The 24,592-nt window shown below is 35.5% G+C and overlaps 5 protein-coding genes and 1 pseudogene across 5 annotated transcripts; 2 read left to right on the top strand and 4 right to left on the bottom strand.

Moving 5' to 3' along the window:
- Positions 1-218: 218 nt before the first annotated feature.
- LOC133817411 (transcription factor VOZ1-like) lies at positions 219-3,041 on the top strand. The gene is made up of 5 exons (XM_062249922.1): positions 219-390; positions 669-916; positions 1,037-1,213; positions 1,365-1,878; positions 2,165-3,041. Exons 2-5 carry the CDS (start codon positions 692-694, stop codon positions 2,593-2,595), a joined length of 1,347 nt encoding a protein of 448 aa, XP_062105906.1. The 5' UTR covers positions 219-390; positions 669-691; the 3' UTR covers positions 2,596-3,041.
- Positions 3,042-3,352: 311 nt separating this feature from the next.
- LOC133813998 (cyanidin 3-O-galactoside 2''-O-xylosyltransferase FGGT1-like) lies at positions 3,353-4,980 on the bottom strand. The gene has a single exon (XM_062247020.1). It carries the CDS (start codon positions 4,745-4,747, stop codon positions 3,353-3,355), a length of 1,395 nt encoding a protein of 464 aa, XP_062103004.1. The 5' UTR covers positions 4,748-4,980.
- Positions 4,981-5,770: 790 nt separating this feature from the next.
- Positions 5,771-7,571, bottom strand: LOC133815880 (cyanidin 3-O-galactoside 2''-O-xylosyltransferase FGGT1-like). The gene has a single exon (XM_062248659.1). It carries the CDS (start codon positions 7,354-7,356, stop codon positions 5,947-5,949), a length of 1,410 nt encoding a protein of 469 aa, XP_062104643.1. The 5' UTR covers positions 7,357-7,571; the 3' UTR covers positions 5,771-5,946.
- A 2,261-nt stretch (positions 7,572-9,832) lies between these two features.
- Positions 9,833-11,492, bottom strand: LOC133815879 (cyanidin 3-O-galactoside 2''-O-xylosyltransferase FGGT1-like). The gene has a single exon (XM_062248658.1). It carries the CDS (start codon positions 11,337-11,339, stop codon positions 9,945-9,947), a length of 1,395 nt encoding a protein of 464 aa, XP_062104642.1. The 5' UTR covers positions 11,340-11,492; the 3' UTR covers positions 9,833-9,944.
- Positions 11,493-12,973: 1,481 nt separating this feature from the next.
- On the top strand, positions 12,974-14,395 carry LOC133813997 (cyanidin 3-O-galactoside 2''-O-xylosyltransferase FGGT1-like; annotated as a pseudogene).
- A 533-nt stretch (positions 14,396-14,928) lies between these two features.
- Positions 14,929-19,635, bottom strand: LOC133817410 (acyl-coenzyme A oxidase 3, peroxisomal-like). The gene is made up of 13 exons (XM_062249921.1): positions 19,069-19,635; positions 18,577-18,694; positions 18,374-18,481; positions 18,078-18,250; positions 17,882-17,981; positions 17,706-17,780; positions 17,495-17,625; positions 16,920-17,055; positions 16,724-16,843; positions 15,953-16,099; positions 15,758-15,862; positions 15,570-15,671; positions 14,929-15,392 (listed from the first exon to the last, which is right to left on the bottom strand). Exons 1-13 carry the CDS (start codon positions 19,524-19,526, stop codon positions 15,144-15,146), a joined length of 2,022 nt encoding a protein of 673 aa, XP_062105905.1. The 5' UTR covers positions 19,527-19,635; the 3' UTR covers positions 14,929-15,143.
- Between the last annotated feature and the right edge of the window lie 4,957 nt (positions 19,636-24,592).

Genomic DNA, 24,592 nt, shown 5'->3' with positions numbered 1-24,592 from the left:
ATTAGAACCCATATAGATATAGAGATATGTTGATCAAGAAAGTTTTTTCTTCAATTATTTCATTAATAAATAATTTTGAATTTAATTTTTTAAAATACGTGACCAAAAAATTTGGAATTTTAAATTTTTGGAAAATATTAATAAAGTAAGCCCTAATCCAAAAAAATCCCTACATTTTCGTGAGAACAAAATAATAAAAAAAAAACATCTTGATTGTTGAGTAGTAAACTATTTGTACGACTTTCTCCTTTTTATAGGTTACTAAGAGAAAGAACATAGGAAAAACGATTGTGTTTATGGTGCTGACTGCTGCAATTTGGGAATTTTGCTCTGGCTTCTACCCGCATCTTCATACGTTCTCTGCCCTAACCTGAATCACTCCCTTCTCCGGTAATAGTCAGTGGAATACTTTTAATTCAAACTACAATTTACAGTTATGCCTGTTTTCGATGTTTAATTATCCTATTATTCACCGATCCCAAGTATATACATTTATGTATGTACTTTTATGGATTCCTCTTGACTTAGATTGCTTGGTTGTTTTTTCTTTTTCCTGATGAATCATGGGTTCATTTTGTAATTACTTTATTTAGTGCACAATGCATGTTTGTTTTCTGATATTGAACTTTGGGCGGTTGGATTGAATGTATTGCTTACTGGTTTTGTAGAGGTTTCAAGGGCATTGGGATCAATGTTGAGTGATTCTAAGAGCAAGTGTGAGAGTGTGTCTCACCAGAATTTGAAGGAAAAGACCAAGCACCGTGTCGATGACCTTCAAAGAATTTTTTCAAATCTCGAGTCCGCTAGGAAAGATAGTCGACCTGGGGACATAGCTGTTTTTGAGGAGCAGGTCCATCAGATGCTACGAGAATGGAAAGTTGAGCTCAGTGAGCCAACACCAGCATCTTCTTTACTTGTATGTTCTGATAACTTAGTTCAATTACAATGTCAATTTTCTGAATGATTGTGTTCTTTAGGTTATAATCTTTATCAGGTATTCAAAATTTTAATCTGGGTATTGTATTGTATTGAGTAGGGTGGTAGCCTTGGATCGTTTTCTGAAGAGTTAGCTCGACTTCTGCAACAATACGATGTCGAGGACGATGCAACTAGTCCATTAAAAGAACTCCCACTTCCTAAGCCTGAGCCTGAGCCTGATCCTGAGCCTAATCTTGAAAACTTTGATGCTGGAAATTTCTCGGTGTTTGAACTGGTAAAAAAATTCATATCCTATTTTGAGTGGGTGTTGTGCTATATTAGAGCTCGCTTAAAATGATGATTGTGTTATTTCATCATCACAATTGTGAATAGGTCTATTTATTGTGGTTGTAAATGGTGATTGTTGAGTCAATTTGTTTTTTCAGGACTATTTTGATAATAAGGAATCACAAGATCTTAGTTTTCAAGGATTTCCTGAATTGAAAGGATCTGGTGTAGATTTCCACGAGACAGGGCCAAATGACTCAAATTTTGTTACTGGACTGGAGCCTCATCAGTTTGATATATATCAAGACATTAATCAAGGGCTCATTGTTGGAGCCAATAGCACAAATCAGTGTGCACAAGATACTTTGCCCAATGTTCTTCCAAATATTTCCCCTCCACCCTCTGCGTTTATGGGGCCAAAATGTGCTCTTTGGGACTGTTCTAGGCCTGCACAGGGATCCAAATGGTGCCAGGACTATTGCAGTAGTTGTCATTCTGTTTTAGCCTTAAATGAAGGTCTTCCCGGTATTGCTCCAGTTTTACGACCTGGTGGCATTGGTATGAAGGATAGTCCACTGTTTTGTGCTCTTAATTTAAAGATACAGGGAAAGGAGGTGGGAATTCCTGAGTGTGAGGGAGCTGCTAATACAAAATGTCCGTGGAATGCTCCTGGTAGGTCTATATAGTGTTTTTTCTTTCCTGTTATCTCCTCTTGCTAAACTGCCACCTTATTCGTTTATTTCATAGCAATCTCATGCGCATATCTAATTGAACTATGTTGCTTAATGCTGCGATGCAGTTCACTCTTTATGTTTTCTTTATTGTTATTGCTTGGAATATAGTTTTCTGTCATATGTGCTATTAGTATTTGAAGGTTTTACAAATGTTGTCTAGAAACAGTATAAAAAATAATTTCATTTTTATTTTTTTAACTGATTGCTCTCCTTAAATGTTGCAGAACTGTTTGATCTTTGTCTCCTAGAGGGTGAAAAGCTTAGAGAATGGCTCTTTTTTGATAAGCCTAGAAAGGCATTTGAGAGTGGAAATAGAAAACAGAGGGGGTTGCCAGATTACAATGGGCGTGGTTGGCATGAATCAAGAAAGCAGGTCATGAAGGAATTTGGGGGACTGAAGAGGTCATATTACATGGATCCACAGCCTTTGACCTCTCATGAATGGCATCTATTTGAATATGAGATCAACAACTACACTACCTGTGCATTATATAGATTGGAGCTCAAGCTTATTGAAGGAAAGAAAAGTCCGAAAGGAAAAGTGTTGAAGGATTCACTTGCTGATCTGCAGAAAAAGATGGGAAGGCTCACAGCTGAGGCCCCTGTGGATGATGGAAATTCTTCAAGGACTAGAGCAGATACTGTTCGAAAGTAATTTAGTGATTTATACTCCAAAAACGTTAAATTGTGGTTCAAATGGTCTATACAATCATTAGATCTCCAACATTTTTTACTAGGGTGTTTCTTATTGAAGAGTCTCAGTCTCAAGTCACTAAAAACCGTTCAAGAGGAAGTTTAAAATATTTGCGTTTCCTATTGAAGAGTCTCAGTGCTATATCAATTCATCTACAGATGACTCCTCGTCATCAAAGAATTCGGGTTCTGCTACTAAGCCTGTGTTTGGTTGGAGAATGGAATCAGAATTTAAATACCAAGGAAATCAGGTTAGAGCGTTGTCATTTCATCGTAGTGTATAAGATATCAGGGAATCTAGATGAGAGATAGAGACATAGTACAGTAAGATCATAAGAAAAACAGTTTTAATTGTAAATTGATTCTTACGAATGAATGGTTTACTCTGTTTTCCGCGTTCTCTTTTAATTTCCTGGCATTTAATGTTGCTTGTTAATTGTATATTGAGTCTTGGGTGGGAGTTGATGCTTTTTCAGCTTTGTTCTTTGCTATTCTACCCTGTTGTGTCTTTGTGCTGAGTTGTTTCTGTGAACATTAAACGTTGTTTTTCGTCTTCTTCTTCAATGTCCGGCATTTTGTTTATAGAATTTAATTTTTCTTAATCCATAAATACAACACAGCACAAGCCAAAGGCCTTTTTACATTACATAGTACAACACATAGGGCTTATTATATTTTTACTCAACATTCATCCCTTCAGCATAACTCAGTAAACACTCTTAATTCAGCGATAAACTTTGAAGCTTCTGACTGAAATTGTCATAATAAGAAGACTCCACATCTTTTCCGAGAAGTAGCTCCCTTAACTTGGCACGATTGGCCCTTATTTCTCTCCCCACTTCATTGTTTTTCTCCATCACTATCTTGATTGCTTTGCATACACTCTCTCTGGTAAACAAATCATCTTCTTCACCTCTCTCAACTTCAATTCCAACCTTTAAACTGTTTCCCATGAACCTAGAGCTATAAACCTGATCACCAACATGAGGCATCAGTACAAGTTCGCATTTACTGGCCAGTCCCTCCATCAAAGAACCCCACCCGCAATGCGTAACGAAGCACCCAACAGATGAGTGCTGCAATATTTGTGGCTGTTGAATCCACCCCTCATGAACCAGTCCTCTTCCTCCAACTCTCTCTTGAAACCCATCTGGTAATGCGTCTTCAATGGACGAGGACTCGATCCCAGAAGGCAGCCTCAGTGCTGCTAAAAATGGCATGTGAGAAAGCTCCAAAGCCAACAACAGTTCGTGGAATTGATCTTTGCTCAAGATAGCCTCACTTCCTAAAGCACAGTAGACTACTGAGCCGGGTTCAAACCCGCCTATCCAATCGGCCCATTTTTCGTTTATAGTGCTGGTGTTAAAGTATGGTGTAAGCGGTCCTGAAATCAGGAAGGGTTTTTTAAACTGTCTTTCAAGGTAGTCTATACATGGTCCATCAATTTCTCTACATGTCTTGATTGCTATGGCATCACACTCAGTCAAGCTAGTGAACAAACGCTCTGCAAAGAGAATATCACTGCCGAACTTCATATTCCTAAACTTAAGGAAGCCTCTTGCTTCATAGAGATGGAGCTTGAACGATGAATATGGGAAGCCAGGTGGGGGTTGCATAGCGTCAGCCTCAGACAATTGTCTTCCAAGATTATCCAATTGTCTTTGTCTTGCTGGTGACAAGCAGTAAGCTATAAACATAGGACCGGCTGTCATGAAAGTCAATGTTTTGATTCCTAAAGGAAGCGCCAACTTGGGAATCCAATGAACAAAATCGAAGATGACAAAGTCAGGTTTGAGGTTTTGTAGGAGAAGTTCAACTTGGGGTTCTGTTCTATCCATGGCAGTCATGACGAGTGGGAACAAGGGAGAAGGCACGTCATTAGTGGTCTCGGCTCCAGCAGGGAGGCCGTCGACATGTGGAACGGTGATCGAGAAGAACTTGATGAGATCTTGGAAGTGATTCAAATGATCTATCTTGAGTTGACTTTTGGTGGGGATGAAGAAGGAGATTCTGTGGCCTTTTTCTGCTAGTTTGTTGGAGAGGGTGAGGAATGGGGTTATGTGGCCGAAAGCAAACCAAGGGAACATTACGATGTGCAACGAAGGTCCCTCCATATTATTTTGTGAATAAATCAGTTGAAACACATCATTAGCTTCAGGCTTCAAGTTAGCAAAAGAAAATACAAACTACTTGTGAACATAATCAAAAGAAGAAGAAGTTTGAGTTAGAACTAGTACTCTTGTGATATTAATCTATAAATAAGTAAAATATGGAGTAGGGAAATAGATGAGAACTGAGAGAAAGAGGAGAGGAAACGATCGTTATGGTTTGATGTATCTGAATTGAATGTCAACAGCAGCAGTCCGTATGATACGCCAGTAATATTATAACTATTTTACATATGCCAACTTTGTGAAGAACAAGGAACATTACAACGATGTTCCTCTTCTGACAATGAGGAGTAGTATATACTATAATATACTAAATCCAGCTGCGTAAAATATAAAACAGATCAGTGGGAGATTTAACATGTATGATTAGTTAAGGATACTTTGACTAGGTAAATTATTAAGGGGAGTAATTTGATGAAAAGCTGACTTGGTCAGGGGATTTGCACTAGGTGAGATAAAGAAGCAACGACAATAAAATGTCACTACAAAGACATATGACTGGAGCCGGCTTCGACAGCATATGACCTTTTGTGGAAGAATTAAGAAAAATAAATACATAAAGACAATAAGGTGCTCTTTGAAGATGTCATAGAAATAGAAGCATTTGATTGTAATGAAAATAGAGGAATGAGAATAGTAATGTTAATGGAATAGAATAAGAACGATAAATTGATTATGTTGTTTGGTTGGAGTTATTGAATGAAAAATTGAATAATTATTTTAATGTTTGATTGGTTGAAGAATAGGGAGGAATAAACTATTTTTTTTACAACAAATTCTGTCCAGAAATTTGACCGAATCTACCAAAAGATATACCAATGAGATTGCATATAATGGATAGTATACAATTGTAAACTCAATATGAACTTCACCATACGATTTCAAGAAACATGGCATGACTTCGTTGTTTTATTCTCTGTTTTTCTCAATTATGGTTTGATTCTCTTTAAAGTTGAAACTATTCCATAAATACGAATTCAACAAAGCTGAAGCCGCTTATTATCAATTATGTAAAAAGAGAAAAATACAATAAGGAGGCAACTATAATATTTACTGTTCACACACATGAAGGCTGGAGCTATTGATTAACTCTAGTCGTTCCATTAGAGAGTAGCAACACTCACAAGCAAAGTCCAAATGATTTAGTCCAGTAAAGACTTGAGCTTGCGAATGAAATCATCAAGATAAGAAGACTCCATATCTTCTCTAAGAAGAAGCTCTCGTAGCTTGGCGCGATTGGCCTTGACCTCTCGTCCAACTTCACTATCTTCTTCTGCAACAATCCTAATAGCTTTGGAAACACTCTCTCTGGTAAACAACCCATCTTCTTCATCTTTCTCCACTTCAACTCCAACCTTGAGATGGTTTCCCATTAGCCTTGCATTATAGATCTGATCACCTCCATTGGGCAGCAACACCAGCTCACATTTATTCACCATTGCTTCCATTAATGAACCCCATCCACAATGAGTAACAAAGCACCCAACAGAAGGGTGCTCCAAGATTTGTGGCTGTTGAATCCAACCACCATAAACCACTCCTCTTCCACCAACTCTCTCCAAAAACCCTTCTGGCAACGCCTCCTCAATGGACAGGGACTCGGCCACCTCAGAAGGAGGTCTAAGTGCAGCCAAAAAAGGCAGCCCAGAAAGCTCCAAACCCAACAACAGTTCTTGAAATTGATCTTTGCTCAGGGTGATCTCGCTTCCTATACAACAGTAAACTACTGAACCAGGCTCGAACCCTCCAAGCCAGTTAAGCCACTTCTCATCTAACCTAGCCATAGAACTAGTACCAGGGTCGGGCAGAAGAGGTCCCGAAAGCAGCATAGGCTTGCCAAACTGTGTTTCGAGGTAATCGATAAACGGTCCTTCAATTTCTTTACATGCCTTGAATCCTAAGGCTTCACATTCGCTTAAGCCAGTAAGCAAGCGATGGCGAAAAAGAATATCACTACCAAACTTTAAAGTCCTATACTTAAGCCAGGCTCTTGCCTCATGCAGATGGAGCTTGATTGATGGATCAGGGAAGCCAGGCGGGGGCTGCATTATGTCAGCCTCAGAGACTTCTCTTCCAACAACACCATTTAGTTGTGCTTGTCTTGCAGGGGAAAAATTGTAAGCAACAGTCATGGGACTTCCAGAGCTATATTCTAGTGATTTGATTCCTAAGCTGCGTGCCAACTTGGGAATCCAATGAACAAAATCAAAGAAGACGAAGTCGGGTTTGAGCTCGCGTAAGAGAAGCTCAACGTCGGGTTCTGTTCTGTCCATGGCGGTCATGATAAGTGGGACTAAGGAATGAGGCACGCCATGAGTAGTCTCGGCACCAATAGGGAGGCCTTCAACATGAGGAACGGTGATTGGGACGAAGGTAATGAGAGCTGGGAAGCGGTTCAAATGGTCCATCTTGGATTGTGTTTTGGTGGGGATGAGGAAGGAGATTCTATGGCCCTTTTGGGCTAGTTTGTTGGAGAGGTAGAGGAATGGTGTAATGTGGCCAAAAGCAAACCAAGGGTACATTGCTATATGCAAAGAAGAGGGTGACTCCATGTTGTAAGCTTAACCTGTCAACAAAATAAGAACATGAGTAATATTACAATATCAGAGCTTGAAGTAGTTTAAGAAAACTAATTGATTAAATCTTGTATAATTCAGTAAGTTGCTAGCTTAGTTTGTGAATCTTAGTACGTAGTACCTTGCAAAGGAAATTTATAACAACTTGGAAACTAAATTTAAATTCAAAACAACAGGTAAGACAAAGTTTGGGATGAAGATCATTCGTGATGACTATGATTCTAAAGTGTTTCACTGTATTGTGGGATTGGTCTTTATAAACAGCCATCGATTCTTATTATAAATCAAATATTAGGGTATTTTAACTTTATTGGTCCCTAAACTATATCACTTATTACAATTGGTCCCTAAACTATATTACTTGTTACAATTAAAAAAGAAAATTAGGTATTCTTAATATGCATAATGTCCTCCATTTATTACGTGAAAATTTGAACTTTTGTTAGGAAAAAAAACTTGTTGTTCATAAATAATAAAGTTAGAGGGACTCTGGGAATCAAATTGTAGCAAGATGTATAGTCTCAAATATAATAATTATGCCAAAACAAACATTAGTATTAACTAAATAATTATTGTTTATATGTAGTGTAGTGTTTATCACAAGGTCATACATGGTCCCAAGTCATATCGTACGATTTGGACTTGCCAATTGCCAAGTTCTTTTCTTAGGTGGGTTAACATGAAGAAAAATAATAAGAAATAAGTACAAATGATAACGATAATAATATTATTGTAATTTTTGTTTCAATTGAATCAACATCCATGACAAAGTAATTCTACAAATAATAAGACAATAAATGCAATATTTAAGGGGAATCCAATTATTTATCTTCAACCATCACTAGGATCCAAAATACTAGCCCCAATAATGTTAGAATTTAGAATGCTTGTGAGATCATTAATGTTAAATAATGTGTTGACACTGCTATTATAGAATTTAGAATACATATAGTACTTATGCTAATTAAGCAACACCATTTATTTTTTAACATGTTATAATCAGAATTATTACAATACATCAAGTAAGTGTAACATGTTATGTTATTAAGTCTCAATTTTACAATACATTTTTTGGTACATCCCTAGCTATAGAGAAAATAACGTTGAGCAACTCGCAATAAAAGACTAAAAATACTATCACCAAAAGGACAACAAATACAATCCAACATAAGACACAATACATTATATAATAATCACAATACAAATAATTAATTTGTAAAGCTCCCTTATTTAATACTCAACACCTATGTGTCGTATGGCAAGCTATTGTGAGAGTATCACTTCAAGTGTGAAGCTTTCTGTTTGTCATTTCACCTCATCCAAGCTATATCATTTTATTGCTTCAAAAAAAAAAGTTATATCATCTTATCTCATGTGAAATCTATTTCGTTCATTTGGTCGGGAATGACTCTATTCCAATCATTTCAATTAGAGGTGTGCAGAATATACTCAATTTAATTATAACCGACCGCTAAAAATTAAATATCAAATTACTATTGGATCAGATCAGATGTAATTTTTAAAAATCCAAATTAGATCAGTCAGTTGTTGGATGGGGATCCAACATCCAATAAAAACCGAGCAAACCGATCCAATAATCATCCAATTACATATATGCTTCTAATTTAGATGAATTTGAGTTGTATGCTTCTAAATTATTAGAACTAAATAGTATTTTCATTTGGATGAGTAATTTGTGTGTTTTATAATTAAAATATACATGAAAATTAGATTTAAAAAGACTCTAAAATGATTGGATGGATTCAATCCAATCCAATAAGTAATCAGGTGATGCATCCAATGGATAGAACCGATCCAATCCAATTATCTATTGGATCAGATCGGTTGACTCAATTCTTTAGATTTGATCGGTTGTAAAATTCCTACATTCAATGGATAATTGAATTGGATCGGATGGGCTTACACATCCAATGAACACCCCTAATTTCAATTCCTTATGAGTATCCAATGATCTATTTGAATCTGAATTCACTTTTTGTTTATCTTATCCTACATCTAAAAAGAAAGATCATGATCCACAAGAAGTGATTACTACTAATAATCAATCATAAATTTAATTAACTGCAAAATATTAATTATGACAAAACTAAACAGGAGAGCTAGAATATGGCAAAGATAAGATAAGGAAGGAATAGGACAGGCACATGAGAAATTAAGTAAATAATAGATAGGTGAGCCAATTTCATAATCAGCCAAAAAATAGCAATTGTAGAATTTAAAAAGATTATAATAAGTAACCTATGTTTACCATTTTCAATCAATGGCCATGGCTATTTCCTTCCATAAATTTGACAGTGTGTCTACTAGTTTAGATAGTACAAATAATTAAAGTATTTAACAATAAAATTTTTAAAATGAAGTTAATAGTGCCAGATCTTCAATATTGTTTCACAATTTTTTTCCATCTCAGCAAGATTTTATTTACCCCACAAATAAATAAATAAACAACACAATCAAGGGTGTTAGAGCTACTTGCAATGGAACAAAATGGAAACTATCACAATGCTTATTATTTTGATTGAAGTTCATGGTGGTACAAATGTCTACCGCAATACTAAAGCCTGAAGCTTGTGAATAAAATCATCAATGTAAGAAGACTCCATATCTTTACTAAGAAGAAGCTCCCTTAACTTGGCACGGTTTGATCTGACCTCTTTCCCAACCTCATTGCCTTGTTCCATTACTGTACTAATGGCTTTGCAAACACTCTCTTTAGTAAACAACCCGTCTTCTTCACCTTTCTCCACTTCAACTCCAACCTTGAGATTATTTCCCATCAGCCTCGCATTCAAGATCTGATCACCACAATTGGGTATCATCACTATCTGGCATTGATTCACCAATATCTCAAATATAGTACCCGACCCACAATGAGTAACAGAGCAACCAACAGATGGGTGTTCCAATATTTGTGGTTGTTGAATCCAACCCCCATGAACCACTCCTCTTCCTCCAACTCTCTCTTCAAACCCATCTGGTAAAGCTTCTTCAATGGCTAATGAATCGGCACCAGAAGGTGGTCTCAACGCTGCCAAAAAGGGATGCCCGGACAGCTCCAAGCCGAGCAACAGTTCTTGGAATTGGTCTTTCTCCAATATCACCTCACTTCCAAAAGCGCAGTAAATCACCGAACCTGGCTTAAACCCACCTAGAAAGTCAACCCATTTTGGGTCTAGAGAGGAGATTGATGGCTCTGGTATAAGAGGTCCCGAAAGCAACAAAGGCTTCCCAAACTCTGTTTCGAGGTAGTCAACAAATGGGCCATCGAGTTCTCTACAAGCCTTGAATCCTAGAGCATCACATTCGGTTAAGCTCATAAACCAACGATCACAGAAGACAACATCACCACCAAACTTCATATCTCTTCTCTTGAGAGAGCCTCGGGCTTCATGGAGATGGAGGTTGATCGATGAATCTGGGAATCCAGGCGGCGGTTTCATGATGTCAGACTCAGAAAGTTCTCTTCCCTTGAGGCTCAAGTACTTGGCAGGGGCTGAGCTGAAAGCGGTTGATACAGCACTCACGACAGAAAAGTGCAAGGATTTGAGGCCTAAGCGGCGAGTCAAGTTGGGAATCCAATAGACTAAATCATAGAAAACGAGGTGGGGTTTGAGATGTAGTAGGAGAAGCTCGATGTCGTTTTGAGTACTGTCCATGGCGGTCATGATGAGTGGGATTAAGGAGGAAGGGACGTCGTTGGTGGTCTCGGCGCCGGAAGGGAGACCATCTACGTGGGGCACGGTGATTGGGTAGAAGGTTAGGAGATGAGGGGAGCGATTCAAGTGGTTGATCTTGGATTGAGTTTTGGTGGGAATGAAGAATGAGATTTTGTGGCCTTTCTGGGCTAGTTTGTTGGCGAGGTGAAGGTATGGAGTAATGTGGCCAAAAGCAAACCATGGATACATCGCAATGTGCAAAGGAGTTGTTGAGCCCTCCATGTTAGAGTTTCGTGTTGAAGAAAGACGAGGAAGAATGGCAGACTTTTACCCTTTGTTTGTTAAGGAAGAAAAGTGGGAGGATGGAAAGATTTTGAGGGAAAAGTGGGGAGAAGTAAGAAAATAGAGTAGTTGCTAATATAAAGCCGAAAGGAAAATTGGAAAGAAAAAAAAAAGAGGGGCATACTAAATATTTTCTCTCTAAATTGGAAAGAAATGTTGTGAGAAAACGGGTTGTTTTTATAGTCAATCTTAATATTACTAAATTAACTTTTAAAAGTTGAGTAATGTAAGTTTAAAAGTGTCAAAATATTTTTTTTCTTTTCTGAATTTCAATTAAAAAACTAACTAAATAAATTAATTAATTTTTTCTCTTTTTCTTTCTCTTTGTTTTTCTTTCCCTATAGGAGAGAAAATACATTTATTTTAATTTCTTTGACTTTTATTTTCTTTATATTTTTTCTCTCCTCTTTATTTTCTGTCCACCCTACCAAATATAGGCTTAGAGATTGAATTTCATTATTATCTCCAAATAATTACTATCTCTACAAATTAATTATTTTAAGTGAGGATAGTGTTTTTAGGTGGGAGACATGTATAAGGAATCAGAGAAAAACTGATGATTGAAATTTGTCATTAGAGTGATGTAAAATTCAAAATACAAATAAATTTGGTAATTAATAGCAAAGGAGGGCATTCCCGCCTCGTTATTAATTCAAGCACGGTAACTCCAGATTTTTTTTTCTATACTCAAACTCAATATAAAAAAAAACTATTTTGAAATATATGCAATTATTATATATATTTTTTAATATTATTATTTATAGAATGTCTTAGTATTAGTTCTAAAATAGTAAGGTGTATGTATATATATTTCTGGTACTATTTTATATTAGGATTTTTTTTTAGTCAAGAAAAATGGATTATAAATATCCAAGTATAATGTAATTTTACAAATGAAATAATATATATTTACAATCTTTTTTTTATTTCATTTCTTGCTTTTAATCTAATTTAATTATAATTTAAATTTTCTTGATAAAAAATTAAACAAATTGGGGCAAACCCGCCTTAATTAAGACGGGGCAGACCCGCCCCGATTAAGGCGGGACGAGTCCACCCCACCCGCTCCAAAGAACTAATCGAGGTGTGGCAGGATGGAGCAGATCCGCTCCGTTTACATGCTTAATGTCATACGACTAGATCCTAACCATTTTGATATCTCTTCTCATTAATTTAAAAAATAATGTCACATGATTCTATAATGTAATTCAATATAAGTTAATAAATTATAACAGTCGCACTATGGTTATGTCACAATTTTAATGTCTGATTATGAAATCCATACATGCATAGTCCAAAAACCAACCTTAATTAAGTATTTAGTGTTCTATTCTCACCTGCTCTACAACACTAAAAAATAAAATGATAATTACTAATAAGATTAAATTAAAGTTGACAAATTACAAACGACAATCACATTGTACCATGCCCGGCGTCGAGTGATTAAATATTTAGACTCTGAGCAAATCAACCTTATTATAGCTCTAACATTACTCATATTATTCATTCATCATCACTTAATTTTCTTAACACTTTCTTGATCATTCATATTTTTTCTTATTACAAATCTATAGATGGCCTCACCACCACCTTCTCTCCATATCGTGATGAGTCCATGGTTGGCTTTGGGCCATATTACTCCTTACCTCAACCTCTCCAACAAACTAGCCGAAAGGGGCCACAGAATCTCCTTCCTGGTCCCCATCAAAACTCAATCTAAGGTACAACACTTGAATTGCTTCGAAGATCTTATTACTTTCTACCCAATCACCGTTCCCCACGTGGAAGGCCTCCCTTCTGGCGCCGAGATAACAAACGACGTTCCTTCTTCACTAATCCCACTCGTCATGATTGCCATGGAGAGAACAGAAAACGACGTCGAACTCTTCTTACGACACCTCAAGCCCGACTTTGTTTTCTTCGACTTTCATCATTGGATTCCCCAAGTTGGCGCGTCGTTTAGGCCTCAAGTCTTTGCATTACACCACCACAAGTCCTGTGATGATGGCTTACAACTTATCTTCCACCAGGCACCTAATCACCGGAAGAGACCAAATCTCGATGACAGACTTGATGATCCCACCTCCTGGCTACCCGGATTCATCGATCAACCTCCATCTCCACGAGGCCCGGGCCTTGTTTAATGTAGTTTCTCACAAAATCGACGACGGTGCTCCTTTCTTTGATCGCTGGTATATGGGCTCAGTCCAATGTGATGCAATTGGGTTCAAAACTTGTAGGGAACTCGATGGCCCATTTCTCGACTACATCCAACTAAGTTTGAAGAAGCCCTTTTTGCTTTCAGGGCCTCTTACAAAACTAGACCACCCATCATCAATCCCTCCCCTAGAGCAGAAATGGGTTGATTTTCTAGGTAGGTTTAAGCCTGGCTCTGTGGTTTACTGTGCTTTTGGAAGTGAGGCAAACTTGAAGAAAGACCAGTTCCAAGAACTGTTGTTGGGTTTGGAGCTTTCGGGGCTGCCATTTTTGGCGGTTTTGAGAACCCCTTTTGGTGTGGACTCCATTGATGAAGCTTTACCAGATGGGTTTGTGGAAAGAGTTGGTGGAAGAGGGGTAGTTCACGGGGGTTGGATTCAACAGCACAAAATATTGGAGCACCCAAGTATTGGGTGCTTTGTTAGTCATTGTGGGTGGGGTTCTCTATTGGAGGGATTGGTGAGTGAGTGTGAGATTGTGATGTTACCGCTTGCAGGTGATCAGATTTTTAATGCTAGACGAATGGGAAGAAGTCTTAAGGTAGGGGTGGAAGTTGAAAAAGGTGAAGAAGATGGATTATTTAGCAAAGAAAGTGTCTGTAAATCGATTAGTGCAGTGATGGATGTAGAAAGTGAGATTGGGAAAGAGGTGAGAGACAACAGACCCAAGTTACGAGAGTTACTTCTCCGCAAAGATTTGGAATCTTCTTACATAGATGATTTTATTAAAAAGTTGAACAATATATTAATTAATCATTGAATTGAAATGGCTTCACTTGATTGATATATTTTTTAATTTTATAGCTATATCAAATGTTTGTACGACTATATACAAACACACATAAAAATAAATTTTCACTAATCCATATTTTGTAAATTAGACCTTATAAGTTATAAGTTGAATGTCTGAATAATTATGGGCATGCATGGCATGATAAAATTGTAGGTTATTGAAACACCAATGAAGCACAGTGAGCATTATTGAAAACATAGCATATCATAAAATATATAGTAGCAAATGATTATTTATCCTGTAAATAAAGCAATAATCTCAATAAGAAACCGACAGTCTTAATAATTTTGAGAACTCATTTAGTTACATTCTTTAATATAAAGGCAACCCCTTTATCAGTATGACTAATAACGAACACCATTACTTATCCATTCAACTACGACCCCTACTTACGCACTTCTTTCACCTCCAACTTTGGACTCTTTATCTCTTATGTACTACATTCATATAAACATAGCTATAATATTGTATATTTTATTCTGCTGAATACATAAATACCAGACGCAACTTGGATAGAGAAGAAAAAGAAAATGCAGAATTTATATTCATATGATAATAAATTACATCAATTATACAATAGTTTGTTCAATTCATTTTCCCTCTTCTTCTTGCTGGTGCACATTATTACAATATAAGTAAAGACATTATAGCTCTTATTGAACTAGAATAAAATTTACCAGCTATGATTAGAACATCTGTTCTTTAAATAAATAAGAGAATTAATCTCCCCGAGCCTTACTGCTGAGTAGAAGCCCACGAATTTGAATCAATCCAATCAAAAGCAATGGGGCTCAAAAATGCATCAGGGATACCGAAGGAACTCACCAAGTTGAGTGCATGTGGACGCAGTTCACAGCATAGTTTTGTCACTTCCTTTCTGACTGCAGCAGCATTCTCTGTTGATAAGTATCCATATCGGAGGAAAGCAGCGTCTTCTTCCAGGCAAATCAATGCATACATAGACCTTAACAATCCCAAGACTTCCTGCATTGGATAAATTGAAGAGCATCATGTGCTAGAATCTTTCACGTGACAATAATAATATTTCTTGCTTTTTATCAACAAAATCTCAAGAAGCCCATATAATCTCATTCCAAAAAACCAACACATAGTAGCTTCCTACTCTATTGGAGGAAATCTGCTAAACGAAGAAGGAATTACCTTCAAGGAACCAACTGGTAAAGTAGCCTCAGCATCCAGAAAAGTATGCAATATTGCGCGATCTGAGAAACCTCTACCAAGATCCTCTGCAAGCTGATAACTCTGTTCCAGGAAAGGGTATGAACAAAAAGTGGGGTAGATAAAGATACAGGGTAACTTTGGTGAAGAGAAATGTCTCTCTCTCTTACCAGAATAAATGAGTACTCTTTGCTTTGCCCCTGTTTCAGATGTTGTGACACCTCTAAAGCAAAACGATTTAGTAGATCTCGTTCTCTTAAGCAGAAGACATCCATCTGATGTAGACAGTAGTTGGAAAATATTTATTACAAGCCTCCACAGGAGTCTGATATCTAAATACAATGGTTACATAAACTATTTAGTACCTGGAATTGGCTACTCCTCAGAGTAGAGCTTGTGAGTTGAGATGGAATTACAGGGCAGGCCTTGTTCATGTGTTCTAATCCCAAACCTTTAAATGGTTTTTTTCTGTTCTGTACTGCTAGATATTCTGCAAGGAGTGCCTTGCTGACCTGGGGGAGAATCCAAATAATGCTATTTTAAGATTAACTTTAGATAAAAGAATATTAATTTAATTAAGGTTTATGGAAGCAGTGGCATGGACATAGGAAAATGAACAAAGACAGGTTACAAGCTATGTGAATTTATTGTAAAAACTATTATAGGTCCTTTAAATAAAATTCTTCTCTGTTGCTCTACATTATCCACAAAAATCATGAATTTTTTAATTTCCTAGCCAACTATATTAATATTAATCTTCATTAAGTACTTTGGTATTTCAAAATCTGCATGCCTTTTATAAAACATCTATTTGATGGACTTGATTATTAGAATTGCATGCATAATTAATCTACGCATATTATATGCTCGTGCCTGTCTTAAATATGAATGACAATTGTATTAATTTAAAAAAAAATGACGAATTTATATTAATATTACCAAAAAAAAAAGAAGAATACAGAATTGACCAGAACACAGGTCTCTTTTCATTGGAAGGATGCATTTCTGTTCCAAACTAAATTTATTTATTTCAGCAAGGCTAATTTTCATGTCAGACAAACTTGTTGTGAAACAACCAAGATATCCCAGTCCCTATTTAACAATAATCTAAAGAGAATACGAAACGTTGATACTACCTGCTGCATGAGAACATTGTTGTCTCCCTCAAAAGTAGACTGCACATCGTATTCACTTTTTAAGTGACCAACGCGATTTTCAGTCTTCAGACCTTGTCCTCCACAGGCTTCACGACACTCCTGAACAAACATCAAATTGATTTATATATACCAACAAGAAATTACATAATAATATTGATTTAAATTCCATTATGACCTGAAGAGTTCGCATATTATGCCAGGTAAGTGTAGCCTTGAATGCACTTGACACAACATGGATGGTTTTGTTTGACTCGGGTGTCCTCTTCACATAAATTAATTTCAGGTAATTTGCAGCAAAACTCATAGCGTATCTGAAGAACACAAACCCAAAAAATAGTTTAGATTACGAATAATAAAAGGGGCAAAATACCATATTATGGACTCATTCTTTGTTTAGATAAACCTATTGTCTTATTGATGATTTCAAAACTCGGATGGGTGAAAACTTTTAGCAATCACAAATGAGAGCATGGAATGTACTCAAAGTAGGAAGGCACAAATATTCTCATCACAATCTAATGTTACATGCTTAAAGAAGATCAGCACCCAAGTAAAACTATTCTTGGGATTGGGAAGAACTATATTTTGGGTTATGCAGCAACGTACAATACTAATTAAGTTATCTATAATCTTATTTCTAGTAAAAATGTTTGATCCTTGGTAAAATACCAGTTAACTTGAACTTATCAACTTATTCCCCTTCACAGATAAGTCAATAAAACGTAGGTATAAATAAAAGGGAATACATACGTCTTTGCAAGGAGAGGCAAGAGTCGGCGCTGATGACTAGGGTAATCAAGCAATAGAACTTCAGGTCCATTTGGTGTAAGAGAAAATGCCCGCCTCGTCAAGGAGTATCTTATGGCAATTGCTAAACTAATCTGATAGGTAAATAAATTATATCAAATTATATCATGAAGGTATAACAAAATTCGAGGAATCACGCCTAAACATACATTACCTTTGATGAATAAATTGCACTGACTGCAATTGTAACACGGCCAGATGTCAAAGGAGCCAAGAATGCTGCAAACCTCTGAATGAGATAAATGGTTTAAATTCAAAACAAATATTGATGCTGTTAAAATGGGAAGAAGATATATATCTTTCATTATGGAAAATTGGCAACATAAGTACCTGATCTGGATCTTTTATTGCACTCAAATATTGACCATCCGGAGAAACATCAGCAACTGAATTCAACAAATTTTCTCTGGGGATCCGGACATTGTCAAACCTAAAAACACAATTCCCATATTATCCAATTTAAATTTTATTTCAAACTATGCTCCTTAAAAATTAGACCGTGTCTAAAAACCATGCTTAATATTACCAGATTCTGCCATTATCAACTCCATTTAAACCAATTTTATGACCACAATCAGCAATTCTAATGTTGGGACAGACATTGCCATCATCATCTCTGATCTGGGCAATGAACGCATGGACTCCTTGATTGTTCCCATTTATATTGAGCTGCGAAAAGACTATCGTGTGTGTTGCATGCTGAACAACGAATAAAATTTCAACACATCAGAAAACAATCATGTGAAGCAGCAGAAAAAAGACAAAAAACCAAGAACTAATATTTTTTGAAATACGAAGCAGAGGTCCAAAAGTAATCCCTACATTAGCAGCGCCTCCAATCCAGTACTTCTGTGCCGATTCACATGGAGTACTAATGACAAACTCTCCAGTATTTTTATCATATGTGGTGACTGTTTCAATTCCTCGAACCTGGAAGTATAATTAAAAAATTATTAATTAAACACGAAGGTATCATCTGCAAAACCTGCTCTTAATTATCATACGATTGAACAATCTTCACATACATTACTTCCATGCCCCAACTCAGACATTGCAAAGCAACCCTTTACAACGTAACTCTCAGTGTCCCTAAGCCACTTGTCATGATGGCGCTTGGTGCCAAAAAACTTGACAGCACCACCCCTGAAATCCATATGATTAAAACGTCAAGATTAGTCAACTCTATCCTTTGATATTACAAGCATCTTTACTTTCGAGTCATTTTAACAAGCCTTTTCTTCTTGGATCCAACCAAAACAGTAGAGAAGGGAAGAAGGAACGTATAAATAACTATATATATTTACATATATGAATATTACATTACATACACAATTAAAGAATGCCAAAATCGCCATTGTTATTCAAAAGAAAACACTTGCATGCAATAGCTTTTGGAAAAGTATTTAAGAAACGACAAAAACCGAAAATCAAAATACCACACAAATAGCGAAATTAATAATGATCAAGGAGAAAGGTGAAATCGAAATTATAAAGTAGAAACAGAAGTTAGAATTTACCATAAGAAGAAATGAACACCGAGCTTGACAGACATAGAGTGATCATAAATCCCAATAACTTCCAAAAATGCGAATTTCCTCATTTCAGCGTCGATCCCATCCTCCGTGAGCCATCCCCGAAAAGCCCCACAATCAGAAAGATAAGCGATTCGCTTCATCGTCATCTCTCTCTGCTGCTGCATTGACTGGTTATAGTCCGGCGAGATGAAGACTCGGCCGGCGGCGTTCCGGGGGTTGAAGAGGTTGCTCTGCCTCATCACCCCAAAGAGCCAGTCCCGGTCCTCTAGATTGTGAGCATCCAAGAGAGATCGCATCTCTTTGGGATCGAAATAATCGGACAGTTCTGATAGCTCCGGAGGCGTGTAGTTGAGGCATGGATTGGCCCCGAGAAGATTATCGGACGGTGACTGGATGAGGTGCCTCGATAGAACTTGGGTTCTCCATGAAGCGCGGTCCATGGATGGTCGTTTTAGGGCTTTCGAAGGTTTGTAATTGGATTGGATAAGAGTCAGAAATGAGAAATGGGAAAGATGATGAAGACGAAGCTTTTTTTAAGTCGGCACCAACAACGGTGAGAAGAAAGATATTCAATTTACGCGCGCGAGTGATGGGTGAGAAGGTGAGATAGCACGTGACGACCCATTCGCTAGTCGTATATCCCAACAGAAGCCACGCGAAATGACGCAAGTGTGAACTACTCGCTTTAACAAGCCTTTTGAGTCATTTTAATTTCTTAAATTTTAATTTTATATTTTTTAGATCCAATAATTTTTTTATTATTTGTTTAGACCTTGTATTTTAATAAATTATTTTTTAAAGTTTGTGTTTTGTAAAATAGTTCAAATAGGTCCCTAAACTTGATTTTGATGAACAAAAAATTAAATATAACAACACAATTCTTAGGCAAAATGACTATATTTTTGTTCTGAGTTATTAATTTGATTAATTATTTGTGATTTTAGTTCAAAAAACTTTGATCAAAATTAGATTTAGGGGTCTATTTGAACTATTTTAAAAAAACATATGATCCAAAAAGTAATTTATCAAAACACAATATCCAAACCGACAATGAGACAAAACAGAGTATATAAAAATATATAAACTCTTGTTTATATGAGTTTGAGTTTTTCCTTCTTAGTTGTTATCCCCAAAAATGGAGATTGATGACGTGGCAATAGAGGTGACAAATGACAGTACATGGTCCGTAAAAGACACATTAAATAGTAAAAAATATATTGACTTCTCAGAGTTGTGATAAAGTGACCCGGTAGACTGACGAAGAATTTGGACTGCTTGAAAAATGTCGTAACCAAGCCAAATGAACCTTGGTCCGAGGAAAGCTAAGGAGAGTGCATCCTGGGAGGCTAAGGAGAATGCGTCCTAGGAGAGCTAAGAAGAGTGCATCCTAGGAGACTAAGGAGAATGCATCCTAGGAGAGCTAAGGAAAGTGCATCCTAGGAGAGCTAAGGAAAGTGCATCCTAGGAGACCCCAAGGATGTGGTCCGAGGAGAGCCCAAGGGACTTTGGTCCGAGGAGAACCCAAGAGAGTGGTCCTAGGAGACCCCAAGAGAGTGGTCCTAGGAGACCCCAAGGATGTGATCCGAGGAGAGCCCAAGACTTTGGTCTTTATACATATGTCCAACAAGTGCATGGTTGCCCAAATAAAAGAGTGTCATGTTAGAGGAGAGTGTCATGTTAGAGGAGAGGAGTGCATGTCCTACCACCATGCACTTGTCCGACCCACAAAAACATGTCCTACCACCATGCACATGTCCGACCAACACTTGCATGGGTGGTCAGTAGGAGGTGGATCAACTAGCTAGAGGAGGACTAAGTCAAGATTCTCAGAAACAGCTTCAACAAGATACGTGAGAATCTCTCATTCTTCCCACAAATTGGGGGTTTTGTTACATTTTGAATGTTTTTTGTAATTTAAATGTAATAAATATAATAAAATATCCCGATTCTAGGGGATATCAGATGTATGACCCTAAGCCTATAAATAGAGGACTACTTCAGTCTTTTTTTTTTTTTTTTTAGACTTTTGGGTGTGAGTATTCTAGAGAGAGAAAATTTGGGTCTGAATATTCCAGAGAGAGAAAGTGCTGATATTTGAAAGAATTCTTGTAATTTTGCAATCTGTATTGAAGAAACTCAGTTGGCTCAGTCCATCTGATATTGAGTACAGATTTATAATCACAACTCTAAGTGGATTAGGCTATTACCGACTGATCGGGGCTGAACCACTATAAAAATCTTGTGTGTTCTTTATTTTTTTTATTAAACTGTCTATGTTATTTAAATTCTCTTGAAGGTTTGTCATATTTGACATTCTCACGTCGTTGGCTAAAAATATTATATTCTTTTCCTTTTATGAATGAATATATATATATATATATCTTCTATATAATAAGTGTGTAGATAACGGATATTCTTTGTCTTAACAGTTTTTTATTTTTTTAATGTTAACTTTAACAGAATATTTTTATATTTAACAAAATATTCTCATATATAATGATAGTTTGCAAATATTTAAATTTAATTAAAATAAAATTAAAAAAATTAAAATAAGATATTTTTGAGATATTTTACAATGATAATTATTTAAAAATAATAAATAATTAAACAAATTAAAATATGATATTTTTGAGATATTTTACAATGATAATTATTTTAAAATAATAAAACCATACATTTTATAACTTAAATAAAATTTAATTAAACTTAAACTAACTTATTATAATAATATTATATTAAACATATAATATAATCTACTGTGAATTAGCAACAAATTACTTTTAAAAAAAAACTATCAAGAAACTTAATTTAAAATTAAGTATAATATTTAATATTACATTAAACATATAATATATAATATCTTATTGTCAGTCCTAAATTCAAAAACTAAAACAAACATAAATTTAAACAAAAATAAATAAATTATTTAATTAAAATATAACACTTATTTCAAAATGTATATAACATTAATATAAATTTAATAAATTCTATAAATAAAATTAAGCAAACGTGCATATTGCACGTTGTTTGTATCTAGTATATATAATAAGTGTATAGACAACGGAAATTCTTAGTTTTAATAGTTTTTTTTATTTTTTTAAGGTTAACTTTAACGAATATTCTTATATTTAACAGAATATTCTTATATTTAACAGTAGTTTCTAAACACTTAAACTTAAATAAAATAAAATAAATAATTAAAATATGATATTTTTGAGATATTTTACAATAATAATTATTTAAAATAATTAATAATTAAAAAAATTAAAAATAAGATATTTTTCAGATATTTTACAATGATAATTATTTTTAAATAATAAATAATTAAACAAATTAAAATATGATATCTTTGAGATGTTTTACAATGATAATTATTTTAAAATAATAAAATAAGAAACTTAAATTTAAAATCCGCATATAATATTTAATATTACATTAAACATATAATATATAATATGTTGTTATCACTCTCAAATTCATAAACTAGAACAAATATAAATTTAAGTAAAATAAATAAATTATTTAATTAAAATATAATATTTATTTCAAAATTTATATAACATTAATATAAATTTAATAAAAATAATTAATAAATTTAATAAATAAAACTAAACAAACTGGTTATTGCCACATATTTTGTATCTTTTATATATATATATAGTAAGGTATGGATTTCCAACCTTTTCTCGACCGCACTAAATTCTAACGAAATGAATCGTGTAAAGTAGAGGAAATTTATTATATTAAATTGGTATTAATTTACTAATTTGTTTTATGATTTATTCTTTAGATTACATCGTGATGAGTTGACTTATACAAACATATGGGATAGATATAAATAGTGTGTAGATAATATAAATTTTTTATTTTAATAATGTAATATTTTAAATATTTAATAAAATATATTTTTAAATTAATTAAAAATAGATTTTTATTAATTATATTAAATATTTAAAAATATTATTATTATAATAATATTTAATATAAAAGTACATGTCATAATTATATTAATAGAAATTTAAATTCAAATTCAAATGTTATAAAATATTATTATGATAATAATTTTATATAATCCTAATTTTTTTACTAATTATATTAATACGAATTTAAATATTATTATTATAATAATATTTAATACAAAATTAGATATTTAATATTTATATTAATATAAATTTAAATATTATAAAATATTATTATAATAATAATTATTACACTCAGATTTCGAGCCTTGAGAATTGTGATCTCGAAAGCTGGATTCGCCAGGTGTGAGCTCGCAATATCTAGAATACTTGTTCGCAACCTAGGCGCCGAACATTCGAAGCAGGTGGCAACCTCGAAGATGGGTAGCCTCGAAGTCCTTACAAGCTCGATAGATAGAATATCGGAGTACGTCCATTGTTGGGTGACCTCAGGGTAACCTTTCCACGTTGATCTTGAGGATATAATACAACTCGAAAGACTTGGACTGGCACGATGCTGACGATGTTGATTGCTGACTTCGAACAGCTTGGAGAGTTGCTTGGAGAGACGCAGTCAACATTTATTGTTGTAACTCCCCTATAATAAAGGGATATTTATTAGTCAGTTATACGCCCCCTGGTCTTCAGGGGACATTTCCTTGTATATAGGAGTTACAGGCTTTTAAAGTGATTAAATTTATTAATGTAAAAAATAACTTCCCATAAACGGGTGGGATAGTATCCTGAAACTTCCTCTATAAATAGAGAAGTCCTGTGCCTTTGTAAGGGACCGAAATTTTGTAATCTGGGGAGAAACTCTGAAGAATTCATCTCTGAAGAATTTCCAGAAATTTCCTAAGTTCTAATAACAAAGACTCGTGAACTAGGCAGAGTTAACTGCTGAACCACGTAAAAAATCCTCCTTGTTTTATTGTATTTTCTGGCCATAATTATTTTAGTTTACGTGCTCTACATTTCATGTTGACGAAAAACGACGTCAACAGTTTGGTGCTTTCATTGAGAGCCTTGAGCAGTACGATTCCTGAACAGTTATGGCCACGAATGATCAAAACGTTCCTGAAGAAAACTATCCAAGCCTGGGAAGCAGCCAATGGTAAATCCAGAGACTGAGGAGAGAAGTGAGTCCTCTGATTCTAGGGGACCTCTAGCCCCAAGGGATGAGGATATGTATTATAATCCTGAACGGTATGTCCCCATTGTGGAACTTGAAAACCGACAGCTGAAAAAACAATTGGCTGAAGCCAATAAACGGAATGAGGAGCTGGCTAGGATAGTCGCAGAGGCTCAGGCGGCTCAAGCCCCTCCTCCGAAGGAATTGCATGTTCCTCCTCGCAGGCCTGGTGGGCGACCTCGAAAAAATGCTGCTACAAGGAGACCAAAACAACCTCCTACACCAGCAGAGCAATCCGCTCCCTCAAGACCCCGAAGAAGTACCCGTGCCAAGGCTCCGGTTAATCCAACTGCGGAGGTACCAACAGGAACTGGGAATAACCGAGCCCCTGCAGAGGCTCGGACTCAAATCCCTG

The sequence above is a fragment of the Humulus lupulus genome, chromosome 2 (genome assembly GCF_963169125.1).
Source record: "Humulus lupulus chromosome 2, drHumLupu1.1, whole genome shotgun sequence".
In the NCBI taxonomy this organism is placed as follows: domain Eukaryota; kingdom Viridiplantae; phylum Streptophyta; class Magnoliopsida; order Rosales; family Cannabaceae; genus Humulus; species Humulus lupulus.
The sequence above is the reverse complement of the archived record's forward strand: the minus strand, read 5'-3'. Positions and strand labels throughout refer to the sequence as shown.

Excerpts from the sequence above, each read along its gene's own strand:
- LOC133817411 (XM_062249922.1), top strand. The coding sequence starts at position 692 with ATGTTGAGTGATTCTAAGAGCAAGTGTGAGAGTGTGTCTCACCAGAAT. Across the intron at positions 917-1,036 it reads CACCAGCATCTTCTTTACTT|GGTGGTAGCCTTGGATCGTT; the intron begins GTATGTTCTGAT and ends TGTATTGAGTAG. Across the intron at positions 1,214-1,364 it reads ATTTCTCGGTGTTTGAACTG|GACTATTTTGATAATAAGGA; the intron begins GTAAAAAAATTC and ends TTGTTTTTTCAG.
- LOC133813998 (XM_062247020.1), bottom strand. The coding sequence starts at position 4,747 with ATGGAGGGACCTTCGTTGCACATCGTAATGTTCCCTTGGTTTGCTTTC.
- LOC133817410 (XM_062249921.1), bottom strand. The coding sequence starts at position 19,526 with ATGGACCGCGCTTCATGGAGAACCCAAGTTCTATCGAGGCACCTCATC. Across the intron at positions 17,056-17,494 it reads TTGCCTCTCCTTGCAAAGAC|ATACGCTATGAGTTTTGCTG; the intron begins GTATGTATTCCC and ends TGTGTTCTTCAG. Across the intron at positions 15,672-15,757 it reads AAGAGTACTCATTTATTCTG|AGTTATCAGCTTGCAGAGGA; the intron begins GTAAGAGAGAGA and ends TTCCTGGAACAG.
- LOC133815879 (XM_062248658.1), bottom strand. The coding sequence starts at position 11,339 with ATGGAGGGCTCAACAACTCCTTTGCACATTGCGATGTATCCATGGTTT.
- LOC133815880 (XM_062248659.1), bottom strand. The coding sequence starts at position 7,356 with ATGGAGTCACCCTCTTCTTTGCATATAGCAATGTACCCTTGGTTTGCT.